General features: G+C 42.0%; 1 protein-coding gene across 12 annotated transcripts in view; it reads left to right on the plus strand.

Moving 5' to 3' along the window:
* The window catches only part of ATRX (ATRX chromatin remodeler), a 349,866-nt gene that overhangs the window by 152,428 nt on the left and 182,398 nt on the right, over positions 1-15,040 (plus strand). For all 12 annotated transcript variants that reach the window (XM_080653251.1, XM_080653256.1, XM_080653261.1 and 9 more), the window contains one exon: positions 12,764-12,857. In XM_080653251.1, the coding sequence (XP_080509377.1) occupies positions 12,764-12,857 (94 nt within the window). The remainder of the gene's footprint in view (positions 1-12,763; positions 12,858-15,040) is intronic.

Raw genomic sequence — 15,040 nt, forward strand, 5'->3', positions numbered from 1 at the left:
TGCTTAGCAGCCGACTCGTCCCAGGCCCGCAGTGCGCATAGGAATTTGTTCATAGTTTTTTTTTTAACTATAGTCCGGCCCTCCAACGGTCTGAGGGACAGTGAACTGGCCTCCTGTTTAAAAAGTTTGAGGACCCCTGATCTAAAGGAATCCATGTGGCTACAGGGGAAATTGCTAATGAGCCTAGATTTTAAAAGTCAAACTGGGAAAAATGTATTTGCAGCAAAAAGCTCACATAAATCCTATATAATAAAAGCCTAATATGCAAATCAACCAAACTGCGGAAGGACCGGTGGAACGACTGGTCGCTATGACGTGCACTGACCACTAAGGGGCAGATGCTCAACACAGGGTCTGTCTAGTGTTCAGTGTGCTCCCACAGGGGGAGGGCCACTCAGCCAGGAGCCGGGCTCACATATGGCTAGCGCAGCAGCGGTGGCAGGAGCCTTTCCTGCCTCTGTGGCAGTGCTAAGGAGCAGTGAGCCAAGAGGTAAGGAACAGCTAGTGGTAAGGAGCGAGGGGTCCTGGACTGTGAGAGGGATCCTGGACTGCAAGGGCACAGGCCGGGCTGAGGGACCCTCCCCCACCCCCCACCCCCCCAGTGCATGAATTTCATGAACGGGGCCTCTAGTCTATATATATAAAAAGCCAGCGATAGGAACGCTGTAATGACCAGAACGACCGGTCACTATCACGCCCACTGTGGCCAGTAAACTGGCCCGATTGGGGGTGGGGCCAGTTGGCCAACCTCCTGTGGCCCCTCCCCCTGGCCAGCTCTGCTCCCAATCAGCCTCTCTTACCCCGATCAAGGGCAGGGTGTCTGGCTAACCTGTTCCTCATGGCCCCTCCCCACGGCCGGCTCCACCCCCGATTGCCCCCCCATCCCAATAGGGGGCGGGGCCGGCCGACCAACCTCATGCAGTCCCTCTACTTGGCTGGCCCCGCCCCGATGGGCCCCCACCATCACGATCAACCTGGAGCTCCTCCCCCAAGCCGGCCCCACCCCCGATCACCCCCTTACTTTAATAGGGGGTGAAGCTGGCCAGCCAACCTCCTTCAGGCCTTCCCCCACGCCCGGCCCCACCCCAGATTGACCCCCCCCACCCTGATTAGAGGCGGAGCCGGCCAGCCAACTGCCTGTGGGCCCTCCCCCTGGCCAGCCCTGCCCCTGATCGGCCCCCCGGACCCCTTCGGCTCATGGCCAACCCCCTACCCCCCAGCTGGCCCCGATGGCCCCCCCACACACACCAATTGGGTGGGTTCCTCCGGCCAATCTCCCGTATACCCCCCATGCCCCTGTCAGCCAGCCCAGCCCTGATTGGGCTCCAATCAGGGTGGGCCCACTGGACCCCACCCATGCACGAATTCGTGCACTGGGCCTCTAGTCCTATATAATAAAAACCCAATGACCAAGCAGGAATGACCAAAATGACCCCTTGACCAGTTGCTATGACGTGCACTGACCACCGGGGGGAGACGCTTAATGCAGGAGCTGCCCCCTGGTGGTCAGTGCGCTCCCACAGCAGAAGATGCTGCTCAGGGGGTGGGTCCACAGCTGCTTGGCTGGCCAGGAAGAGCGGCACTCCCACAGCTGGCCGATCCCCGCAGGCCATGCCCCCCACCAGTGCATGAATCTCGTGCACCAGACCTCTAGTTATAATAATGAAATTTAAGGATATCTGCTCCCACAATTGACCACCTACATTAAGTAAATATCAGCACATTGGCAACAATTATTCCCTTATATGAGAGTGAAATAAAGAATGTAAAGTGGGAAAGTAACCCAGAAACTTGAGAGATGACACAAAAAAAAATCATTTTAACCTTTAGTACTCATACATTTACATTAAAAAGTATGTCAACAAATAAAAATAGTTAAAGGTTATGTAGAAAATACAGGATTGCCTATAACTGCAGGAAGGAATAAGGTTTTCCTAAGAAAAGATAAAAGATGTAATTAGGCCAAAACCGGTTTGGCTCAGTGGATAGAGCGTCAGCCTGCGGACTGAAAGGTCCCAGGTTCGATTCCGGTCAAGGGCATGTAACTTGGTTGCGGGCACATCCCCAGTAGGAGGTGTGCAAGAGGCAGCTGATCGATGTTTCTCTCTCATCGATGTTTCTGACTATCTATCCCTCTTCCTTCCTCTCTGTAAAAAATCAATAAAATATATTAAAAAAAAAGATGTAATTAGTTTGCATAGATTTATGCCTGCTTATATGCAAAATTGTGAAATCAGATTAAATTTTCATTACATTAAAAATCTGAATCCTTCTGCAATGAGTGCTTACATGTTTTCAGTATCATAGTAAAAATCGAGGATATAAAAATGAATTTTGAGGTCATTGTTTTGTATGGTGGTTTTCAACCTGTTTATTCATAAAGATTGCTTGAGGGATTTTAAAATATACCTATGACAGAATTCCATCCCAAGCCAATTATAGTATAATAGGTGGTGGTGGGATGTAGCTGTCCATGTTTTTTTTAATTGAATTATTTTTAGAGAGAGAAGAAGGGAGAGGAAGAGAGAGAAACATTTGCATGAGAACGAAATATCAATTGGTTGCCTCCTGCATGCCCCCTATTGGGGCATTGAGCCTGCAAACTGGGCATGTTCCTTGACTGGGAATTATACTGGCATTCCTCTGGTGCATGAGATGATGCCCAACCAAGGGAGCCACACAGGCTAGGGCTCCATATGTTTTAAAAGTATCTCTGATATGATTCTAATAAATAGCCAGGTTTGGCAGTCATTGGTTTAGTAAGAATTGTTGATACTACTGTGTTTCCCAAAAATAAGGCAGTGTCTTATATTAATTTTTGCCCCCAAAGACACGCTAGGTCTTATTTTCAGGGGATGTCTTATTTTCCCATGAAGAAGAATACGGTACACATTTATTGTTAAATGAAAATAAAGGAAATTTATTACCTGTATACGGTACGGTAGTATGATAGTTGTCAACACAAACCAGACAAACTGTGAATCCTACAGTATCAAGAATTTACTCATTTATTCAATGACAATCATGTCATCATCTTCTGGAACATCATCATAACAATCCAATTCCTGAATTTCCTGGTGAATTTCTTGTGACTCCATTTCTTTCAGAATCAGTGGACCAAATCTCTCATGTTTAGCAATAGCACTGTCTTTAAATGAGTACTTCTTGTCAAGGTAGCCTGCTTGCAGTGCATTTGCAATGCAACTGTCAGTGATGTTCTCCGATGAATTCTTCACCCAAGTCACAACTTCTTGCAGTTTAGGTTTCACAAAGTTTCCACGCTGATTTCTCTCCATTCTATTTTCAATGTAGTCATTAATTTCCATGCGCAAATTGTCTTTGAATGGCTTGTTTATTGCAATATCAAGAGTCTGGAGATAGGCCATCATTCCTGTGGGAATCATTATCTGATCTATTTTTCTTTTTTTTTAAATATATTTTATTGATTTTTTACAGAGAGGAAGAGAGAGGGATAGAGAGTTAGAAACATCGATGAGAGAGAAACATCGATCAGCTGCCTCCTGCACACCCCCTACTGGGGATGTGTCCGCAACCAAGGTACGTGCCCTTGACCGGAATCGAACCTGGGACCCTTGAGTCCGAAGGCCGACGCTCTATCCACTGAGCCAAACCGGTTTTGGCTGATCTATTTTTCTTTCATGAAGAAATGTCTTCATGTCTTTAGCGCGGTGAGTGCTGGCTGCATCCCAGACTAGCAGACCTCTTTGGCTCCCTCGCATAACAAGCGGCAGCATTAAATCGACCCACTTCCTTATAACTGCTTGTGTGGCCCAGGCTTTTTCAGTTTCAAGAATAAAAACGCCCAAAACACGTTCAATCTTTTCCTTCTTGCCCTTAGAAATGATTAAAGGTGGGATTTTAGTGCCATACAGACGAATTGCCAAAATACAGGAAACACGTGCACTTTCGTAAGCAGTGGAGGGAATGTATGCTAAGGAGGCACCCCGCTGTTCAATTGTTGTTTGAGATGATTGGCCCATAAACACTGCAGTTTCATCCATAGCAATCATGTTGGAAAGATTGTATTTAGAGAAGTCAGCATCATCAATAAAGCACTTGAATGCAAGTGCTCGCTTAATAACTTGAGTATCTTCCAACCTAAACAATGTTGTAGATCTTCTTAACGACAGTTCACTTCGCTGAAGGAAATTATCCAGCCAGTGTTGTGATGCTTTGAAGTCTTCGGGGGCTATGTCAAACTGTGGTGCCATTGCAAGGGCAAATTCTTGAATCTGAGCCGTATTCACAACCAAAGCCTTTGCTCTCCTGTCAACAACCCATTCACAGATCAGGTCTTCCAGCTCGGAAAATAATGGTCGCCGACCTGATCCACACTTGCGCTTTTTAGCATTTCCCTTGTCCACTTGTTCAATGAGGTTACCATACTCTGCTCGTCATTTTCGGACCAATCGGATACTCAACATCTTCTCTTTGCAGAGAGCAGTAAGATTTTGGCCCCAAGAGTCTTCCACGATTCCTTTCTTGTACTCCACGGAGTAGCTTTTTCTTTTTGCGCTCATTTCTAGGGGTAAAAAAAAAAAGGAATTGGGGTATCAAGGTGGGGGGAGGGGGATCACTCAAAATGACACAGGGGGGATCAGAGTGGGGAATCAAAATGGCACAGGAGAATCAGAGGGGGGATTACCATTTTAGTAACCCCTTTTGATCCTCCTGTGTCATTTTGATTGTCCCCTCTGATCCTCCTGTGTCATTTTGATTGTCACTGGTTGCTAGACGCCAGTCGGGGCGGCCCTAGCGACCAGTTTACAGTAAATTAATTTTCATTCTGAGACAGAGCCTGGGGGCCTTATTTTCGGGGGATGCCTTATATTTCACCCAGAAGGAAACCTGTAAGTAGGTCTTATTTACGGAGGATGCTTTATTTTCGGGGAAACACGGTAATATTATAAGAAATTATAATACCATGGTAATGTCTTGTACAACAGAAGTATAGTGTGTCACAAAAGAGGATTTTTTTAGCTTCTTGGTGGGGGGTTAGGGGTATCCCCAGAGAAGACTTCTTAAATATGAGGAGGTTCACCTAAAACATCAAGTTGTACATGGGGAACAAGTAGATGTATTATGAAGATTTCTAATGTAAGCAGGGAAGAAATTTTAAAAGCCTCTGCAAAATGTTTGGTTAATGATGGAGGGGAAGATGCAATTAATATGCTAGAGTTGGACTATAGGAGGAAAAGGAACTATAGGAGATGACTCTGGGCCAATAAGACAGAAAGCCGATGCTGGAGATTCTTGTAAGCATGTTCCTCTCATACTGGAGTACTTGGCAGTGGACCCATGGATACATGAGGCTGTAGAGCAGGGGTGGGGAGCCTTTTTTCTGCTGAGAGCCATTTGGATATTTATAACATCATTCATGTGCCTACAGAATTATCAACTTAATAATTAGCCTGCTATATTTGGTCAAATATTTAATTAACTCACCCCTAATGCTTTGGCAGGACCAGACCAAATGATATCACAGGCCTTCTAGGGCCCTCAGGCCGGACATTCCCCACTCCTGCTATAGAATGAAATGTGATACCTCTCATTGGTGTGTTCATTTTACTTGAGAGTTGGGGGAGAGGATTCTTATATTAAGTAATCACATGTATATTGAGCAACTAAATGTTAAATTTGCCTAAGAATTTTGGCCAACAAAAAGTTCAAAGAAAGTGTTTTGCTTCTTAGGAGCAGACTGTGAATCTACTTAACTCCTTATAGGGTAGATTATTCTTCTTTGTCACTAGAAATAGGAAAGCATTTGTGGAAGTGGCTGAGAAGTCCAGTAGGCTCTTTAGGCTGGAGCGCCATTGAAAGGTTTATTTTTTTTAATATTTTTATTTTAAAAAGTATATAATTATAAATAAAACTATGAACATTCATGTACAGAAGAAAAGTATATAATTTTTTTTAATTTTTAAAATCATAGCTGTATTGATATAATTCACAGACAGTACAATGTACCTGTTTACAATTTAATTATTTTAGTATATCTGAAGAGGAATTCTATCACTTAAAATTTTTATTTGAGGCATACTGTAAATAGAGAGAACTGTGCATTTCATAATTTGACAACTTGATGAACACATGTGTAACTTAGATAAAGGCACAGGACGTTCATTACTGGTACACAAGTATCACAACCCCAGCACAAGTCACTAAACGATGTAGTAAGAGCAGGTTAGTTGCCTGTTATTCTTTGAGACTGAAGCCTTGGAATCTGTTTGGGGGTTATTGTAGTTGATGCCAAGTACAGATGTTGGAGTAGGATTGACTTGAGTTATATAGGAGGCTGAATTGTTAGGCCTTACTAGCTGATATTAAAGATAAAAGTTTAGGATGACTTTCAGGTTTTTGGAGTTGTAGTAGTACATTTTTAAAACCACAGAATACTTGAGATTGCCTAGTGCAGTGGTTGGCAAACCGTGGCTTGCGAGCCACATGCAGCTCACGAGCTGCGGTTTGCTGCTCTGTTGACTAATGAGTTTGCCAACCACTGTCATATACTACCCTTTACCTCTTTGCACACAATATGCCACAATTGCCTAATCCTCACAGCTTCCAACTACACGGTAACATTTAGTCTAGTCCAGTGGTCGGCAAACCCATTAGTCAACAGAGCGGCAAACCGCGGCTCGCGAGCTGCATGTGGCTCGCGAGCCGCGGTTTGCCGACCACTGGCCTAGTGGAACGGTAATGTTGAGCAAATGGAGGGCTAAGGAAAAAAATCTTGGAATGCTGAACATTTAAAAGTCTATTGAGCAATAGTTACCCATTAAAGAAGAGGAAGTCCCCCTCTATATACACATACTTGATACTAGTATGTCATGGTCATTTCCATGTTAATAAGTAAATAACAGTACATCATTTTGTGAATGTTTATGTCATAAATTTCTTTTCAGCATGACTACAGACTTGTCTTTCAGATTCCATAAAAGTAATTGAACAATTTAGCAGTTACATAAAGAGAAATACTGATTTTGCATCAAAGGCTCAGTTTAGGATAGAGTACATTAGTGGGCACAATTATATTCAAAACGCTTTATTAAAACCCAGGTTTTCTGTGGCCTATGTTTTCACTGCCTTCTTCTGTGGGTAACTTATTAGCCTAGTGGTTTTTGTGTAGGAGGGAGTAAGTTAAAATACCATCATTTATCTTTTTAAATGTAGTGACTGATACTATATTTAAAATGGAATGATTTTCCAAGATTTGCGTACTCTTGTATCCTTATATTGTGTAAAAACTTGAATTGGGTGATGGGAAGAAATTAAAAGAGAATAGCTTACTTAATCAAGTTCAACATGCGAACTTTAATTTTCACCTAAATTTGAAAAAAGTTCTAGAAGTTATTTTGGTGATAATTTAAAAATATACTTAATGCCTTTATATTAGATGATATTAAATTGATGTTATTTTTCTCAAGTGTTATAGTGATATTTAGTTATGTTGGACAGTATCCTTATGCTTAATGGTTAAGTGTCATTATATCTGCCCTAATTTCAAATGGTTCAGTTTGTATGGACAGAGAGATAAAGCAAATGTGGTAAACTGTTAACAATAAGTGAATTTAGAAGAAGGGATGCAGGTGTCTATTCAACAATTCTCTAACATTTTTGGTAGGTTTGAATATTTCAAAATAAAATGATTGGTGAGAACATAATCCTAGGCTTAAAATGATACTTAATCACAAAATGGTGCTTGCATACATGTGGACACATGTTCTTTCATAATTCACAGTTGCTTAGCAGGTCTTTTTAATTTTTAATTTTTATTTTGCAAACATTTACTGTTGAAAGTATTACAGATGTCCCTCTTTTTGTCCCCATTCACCCCCTCCATCCGGCACCTGTCCCCCCAGGCCTTCACCACACTACTGTCTGTGTTCATGGGTTATGCATATATGCACACAAGGTCTTTGGTTAATTTCTCCCCACCCCTCACCTCCGCCTTCCCTCTGAAATATGTCAATCTGTTGTTCCATGCTTCTATGTCTCTGGATCTATTTTATTCATTGGTTTATTTTGTTCATTGGATTCCACATATGAGTGAGATCATATGATACTTGTCTTTCTCTGACTGGCTTATTTCACTTAGCATAACACTCTCCAGGTCCCTCTGTGCTCTCTCAAAGGGTAAGAGATCCCTCTTTTGTATAGCTACATAGTATTCCATTGTGTAAATGCACCACAACTTTTTTATCCACTCACTTATTGATGGGCACTTGGTCTGGTTCAAGAGCTTAGCTATTGTAAATAGTGCTGCTATCAAGTTTTGATTTGTCCCCAGTCTGTCTGCTATTGTTTTCTTTTCAGAGTCCTTATGTCATTTTTTTCTTTTTCTTTTTCTTTTTTTGATTGATACATTGTTTTTAACTGAACTCCATAGTTTACATAAGAATTCACATTTTGGGGTCTGTATTCTCTGGGTTTTGACAAATGTATAATGACATATGTGCACCATTAATAATCATACAGAACAATTTGACTGCCCTAAGATGCCCTGTGTTCCACCTGTTCATCCCTCCCCCAGCCCTGGCAACCACCGAGATTTTTGCTTTTCTGAAAAAAATTGTTTTTAATCTTTATTGTTGAAAGTATTGCATATGTGCGCCCCCGCCCATTGACCCCTTCTAACCCACCTCCATCTCTTGCCCCAGGCCTTCACCATCCTATTGTCTGTGTCCATGGATTATGCATATATGTATACAAGTTCCTTGGTTGATCTCTTTTCCCCCCAATCCACCCCTTTCTTCCCTCTGAGATTCCACAGTCTGTTGCATGCTTCTATGTATCTGGACCTATTTTGTTCATCAGTTTATTTTGTTCATTAGATTCCACATATGAGTGAGATCATGTGATACTTGTCTTTCTCTGCATGGCTTATTTCACTTAGCATAAAACTTTCCAGGTCCCTCCATGCTGTTTCTGAGGGTAAGAGATCCTTCTGTTTTACTGCTGCATAGTATTCCATGGTATAAATGCACCACATCTTTTTTATCCACTCACTTATTGATGGGCACTTGGGCTGTATCCAGATCTTAGCTATTGTAAATTGTGCTGCTATGAACATAGAGGTGCATACATCCTTTCTGAATGGTGTTTTAGGTTTCTTAGCATATATTCCTATAAATGGGATCACTGGGTCAAGTGGCAGTTCCATATTTAATTTTTTGAGGAAACTCCATACTGTTTTCCATAATGGCTGCACCAGTCTTCATTCCCACCAGCAGTGTACTAGGGTTCCCTTTTCTCCACTTCCTCACCAGCACTTATCATTTGGTGATTTGTTGATGGTAGCCATTCTGACAAGTATGAGGTGATACCTCATTGTCATTTTAATTTGCATATGTCTGATGATCAGTGACTTTGAGCATTTTTTTTATGTCTCTTAGTCATCTGTATGTCCTCTTTGGAGAAGTTTCTATTTAGGTCCGTTGCCAATTTGTTAATTGGATTGTTTGTCTTCCTTTTGTTAAATTGTATGGGTTCCTTATATATTTTGGATATTGGTCCTTTATCAGATATATTATTGGCAAATGTGTTCTCCCATACAGTGGGCTTCCTTTTCATTTTGTTGGTTTCTTTTGCTGTGCAGAAGCTTTTTATTTTGATGTAGTCCCTTTTGTTTATTTTCTCCTTAGTTTCCATTGTCCTAGGACAGCGATAGGCCAACTCATTAGTCAACAGAGCGGCAAACCACATGTGGCTCGGGAGCCACGGTTTGCCGACCATTGTCCTAGGAGATGTATCGGTAAACATACTGCTATAAGAGATGTCTGAGATTTTGCCACCTATGGTTTCTTCTAGGATTTTTTGGTTTCATAACTTACTTTTAAGTCTTTCATGCATTTTGAGTTTACTCTTGTGTATGGTGTACATTGGTGGTCCAGTTTTATTATTTTGTATGTATCTGTCCAATTTTCCCCACACTATTTATTGAAGAGACTGTCTTGACTCCCTTGTATGCTCTTGCCTTCTTTGTCAAATATTAATTGTTCGTAATAGCTTGGCTTGATTTCTAGAGCCTGTGTTCTGGTCCATTGATCTATATATCTGTTCTTGTGTCAGTAGCAGGCTGTTTTAATTACAGTGGCTGTGTAGTATGACTTGATATCTGGTATTGTAATCCCTCCATTTTTGTTCTTCTCTCTCAAGATTGCTGTGGCTTTTTGGGGTCTAAATGGTTCCATATAAATTTTGGGAGCATTTGTTTTAGATCTGTGAAATATGCCATTGGTAATTTAAAAGGGATTGCATTGAATCTATACATTGCTTTGGGTAATATGGACATTTTAATGATATTAATTCTACCAATCCGTGAACATGGTATATTCTTCCATTTGTTTATATCTTCCTCTATCTCCTTTTTTCAACATTCTGTAGTTTACTGAGTACAAGTCTTTTACCTATTGGTTAAGTTTATTTCTAAGCATATTACTATTTTTTTGTTGCAATGGTAAGTGGGATTGTTCGTTTCATTTTTCTTTCTGAGAGTCATTATTGTTATGTATAATTGCCGTCAATTTCTGGATGTTAGTTTTGTACCCTACTATGCCAAACTCATTTGTTAAATATAGTATTTTTTTGGTGTAGTCTTTAGGTTTTTCTGTATACAATATCATGTCATCTGTTAATAATGAGAGTTTCACTTTCTTCTTTCCAATTGGATGCCTTTTATATCTTTTCCTTGTCTGATTGCTGTGGCTAGGACTTCCAGTACTATGCGAAATAATATTGGTGAAAGTAGACATCATGTCTTGTTCCTCTTCTTAGGGTAAATGGTATTAGTTTTTGCGCATTGAATATGATGCTGGCTGTAGGTTTGTCATAGATGATCTTCATTATGTTCAGTTATGATCCCTGTATTCCCACTTGCTGTGTGTTTTTATAAAAAATAGATGTTGGATTTTATTGAATGATTTTTTTGCATCTATTGGTATGATCATGTGATTTTTTTTCTTTCAGTTTGTTTAGATGATTTGCGAATATTGTACCAGCCTTGTATCCCTGGAATAAATCCCACTTAGTTATGGTGTATGATCTTTTTAATATATTGATGGATCCGATTTGCTAATATTTTGTTGAGGATTTTAGCAGTTTCCCAGCCCTGGTTCCTGGATTAGATCAGGCAAAGCCTCAAAGCTTCCTGAGATCTGTGTGTGCTGGCATTCTGATTTTTATCATCTTTGACTATCCTCAGGCTATGTACCACAGGGTGGGGGGAGAGGTCTTCCAAAAGGGTGGGGCAACTGAATTCCCCTCAGGCACATTCCACCTGGATAACAAAGTTCTGACCTGGTGGGGGAATGATTCAGCACAGGAAAACAAGGTGGCTGCCCTCTGAGGTCCAACCTCAGAGCCACCAATTCTGGCTTCTGCTCACACAACTCCAGTCCGCTCTGTCCTCCTTCTGCCAGAGCCCAAGGTGAGTGGCTGCACAGTAAATTTTGCGCATGGGCCCTTTAAGAGGGTGCCTGCCTTTATAGTTGTTTCTTGCTGGCAGATAGCAACTCTGCTGCTTTTGACAGCAGGATGTGGGCACCTTTTCTCTATTTTCATACACTGGGCTGGGGAGCCCATCTTGGGTTTTGAGTCCCCAGAGTTCTCAGTGAGAACCCCCCCACAGCTGAGATATCCCTTTAGAACAGTGGTTTTCAACCTTCTTAATGCCGCGACCCTTTAATACAGTTCCTCATGTTGTGGTGACCCCCAACCATAAAATTATTTTCGTTGCTACTTTATAAGTGCAATTTTGCTACTGTTATGAATCGTAATGTAAATATCTGTGTTTTCCGATGGTCTTAGGCTCTACAGCAGCGGTTCTCAACCTGTGGGTCGTGACCCACAGGTTGAAAACCGCTAGCAGGGTTGCCTAAGACCATCGGAAAACACAGATATTTACATTACGATTCATAACAGTAGCAAAATTGCACTTATAAAGTAGCAACGAAAATAATTTTATGGTTGGGGGTCACCACAACATGAGGAACTGTATTAAAGGGTCGCGGCATTAGAAAGGTTGAGAACCACTGCTCTAGAACCTCACCTACTGTCTGTGGAGCCTGGCTAACCCTTTTAGTGCCTCTATACTTCCTACCAGTCTCTATGTGGTCTCCACTTTCTGTCTTTGATTATAAGTATTCTCTCTAGCTAGTCTTTAGTTGAATTTTCAGGGTGGTTCTTCTATATTTTAGTTGTGTTTCCAATTTAGTCCTGGGAGAGTGTCAGTGTAGCTTCCACTTATTCCACTACCATTTTGGAATGTCATCATCAAATACATTTTTTTTTTCCTTTTGTCATTTCTTTATGTATTCTGCCCATAATTTTTTGTTCTCATAAGTGACAGAGATTCTGTACTCCACCATGGCCAGCCTACTATGCTTGTTTTGAATAATCAGAATTATTTTGAATTATTTTATTTTACTTTATTTTCTTTTGATAATTATTGATATATTTTATTGACAGGCAAATTCTTATTTTTAAAATTCATATACAGTTAATACTTATATTTCTATGTAGAACCATAGTTTTATAATTATAGTTGGAATAGCTTTGAATTATTTTTATAAATACCATTTGAATTATTACCTGATCTAATGTTTATGATATAGCGTCATTAATGTACATATTATAGATATTCTCACAGCGGTCTAAGTTTAATGTGAAGTTATTGACAAATTAAGTGAATTATATTTGCATTGGGAAGTATTTAGAAACTTTATATATTTTTTTGTTCAAGTGAGCAGTGAAGATTCGGAAGATTCGGATTTTCAGGAATCAGGAGTTAGTGAAGAAGTTAGTGAATCTGAAGATGAACAACGGCCCAGAACAAGGTAAATATTAAATTTTATATATAAAATCATCTATCTATATATATATATAAAAGGCTAATATGCTAAGTGTGTGACCGTTTGACCATTCAACTGGTAGCTATGATGTGCACTTACCACCAGGGGGCAGACGCTAAATGCACATGCATGGAAACATAGAACAGACTGATGAATCTCAGAGGGAAGGGGGAGGGGGATGGTGGAAAGAGATTAACCAAAGATCTTATATGCATACTAGTGGCCTGGTGCATGAAAATTCATGCACTGGAGGTGGGGCGTTTCTCAGCCCGGCCTGCCCCCTCTCACAGTCTGGGAGCCCTCAGGGGCGGGAGGTGACCTGGCGATCAGGGGGAGGCAAAGCCTCATCATACCTCTGCTGCTGCCACTGCCAGCAGCGCGTCAGCCCACTCTGGTTACCTGAGCCTCGGGCAGCCCTGGGCACCTGGGTAGCCACCTTCCAAGGCTTGTCTGCGTCTTGGGCCGGCCCTGGGTGGCTGGGCAGCCACCAACCGAGGCTTGTCTGTGCCTCGGGCCCGCCCTAGGCGGTTCGGCAGCTGCCATTTGAGGCTTGCCTGCGCCTCGGCTGGCCCTGGGTGGCTGGACAGCTGCCATCCAAGGCTTTCCTGCACCTGGGGGGCTGAGGGGACTGGGGGACTCTGGAAGTAGGCGTGTGGCAAGGCCGGGCCGACCTGGGGGCCTGCTGCCCCAGCAGGGCTGAGGGGTCTGGGCGCTGCCATCTTATGGCTGTGGGCGCTGCCATCTTTGAGGGCGGGGAAGTCAATTAGCATATTCCCTCACTTGCTGTGGGCACCACCATCTTTGAGGGCGGGGCAGCCAATTAGCACATTCCCTCCTTACTGGTGGGGGGCGCCACCATCTTTGCGACAGTGTGAGAGTCAATTAGTATATTCCCTCCTTATTAGATAGGACTAGAGGCCCGGTGCATGGATTTGTGTACCGGTGGGGTCCCTTGGCCTGGCCAGTGGGGATTGGGCCGATTCTGTGCACTGGTCCTCTTGACATCCCCAGAGGTGTACCGAATTGTGAGAGGGCAGTATCTCTCTATATATAATAGGTAACATATTAGCCTAATATGTTAATTGTCCCTCTGACCATTCACCCAGTTGGTATGACGTGCACTGACCACCAGAGGGCAGATGCACCGACTGGTAGGTTAGTTTGCTGCTGGGGTCTGTCTGATCAGGACTGGGCTTAATGGGCCAGACATGCCCTGGAGCCCTTCTGGGGTTTCTCCCTGTCTGGCCAACCTCCTGCAGTCTCTCCCTGGCCCGCCTGCCCCATTAGGACTGGGCAAGACGGGTTGGACATGCCCTGGAGCCCTCTCGCGGTCCCTTCTGGCCCTGATCGTGCACTGTTGGGGTCCCTCAGCCTGGCCTGTGCCCTCTCGCAATCTGGGACCCCTCAGGGGATGTTTGAGAGCTGGTTTCGGCCTGATCCCCGCAGGCCAGGCTGAGGGACCCCACTGGTGCAAAAATCTGTGTACCAGGCCTCTAGTATATATGTAATTTAAAATTTTTAGGAATTAATCTTAGTAAATATGTTTATGTTATTTGTAGAAATTTTGCTCTTAGTAGTTAACTAAATATTTAATATTTTGATTTCTACCTAATTGTTAAAATTATTAATTTTTTTTGGTATTTTTTATTGTAAATAATATTACAGATGTCTTTCTTTTTTCTCTTTTTGCCCACCTTAACTCAACTCCAATTTATTAAAAAGAGTGTATATATACATATGTGTAGTTGAATTATGTGTGCTAAACAAAGTGAACTGTCAATGTGCAAAACACTCTTGACTGTAATTTTTCGTTGTTGTGGTAGGGAGTTATAGTAGGAGAGACTGTAGACAAACTACCTCAATCCATCTCCAGGCTTTACTACTTTCTTTTTGTATGAGTAACTTGTGCCTTAGTTCCATCATCTGTAAAATGGGAGATTGTGATAGTGCTTTCCTTGATTATTGTGTGCATTCATTTAAAAGGCTTATAATAGTGCTTACTTGGGCAAACAGTGCTCCATGAATAGTAATTATTTTTTTAACTAGTGGTACTAGTATTATAGTAATTAAGATGTGTGTTGTTCTCTAAATTCACAAAGCTACTGATCTAGATTATTAGTTATTTAAAATTTTGCTTTGTAGCATAGTATTTTAGAATAATATTAACA

The sequence above is a fragment of the Plecotus auritus genome (assembly GCF_963455305.1).
Source record: "Plecotus auritus genome assembly, chromosome: X".
Lineage (NCBI taxonomy): Eukaryota > Metazoa > Chordata > Mammalia > Chiroptera > Vespertilionidae > Plecotus > Plecotus auritus.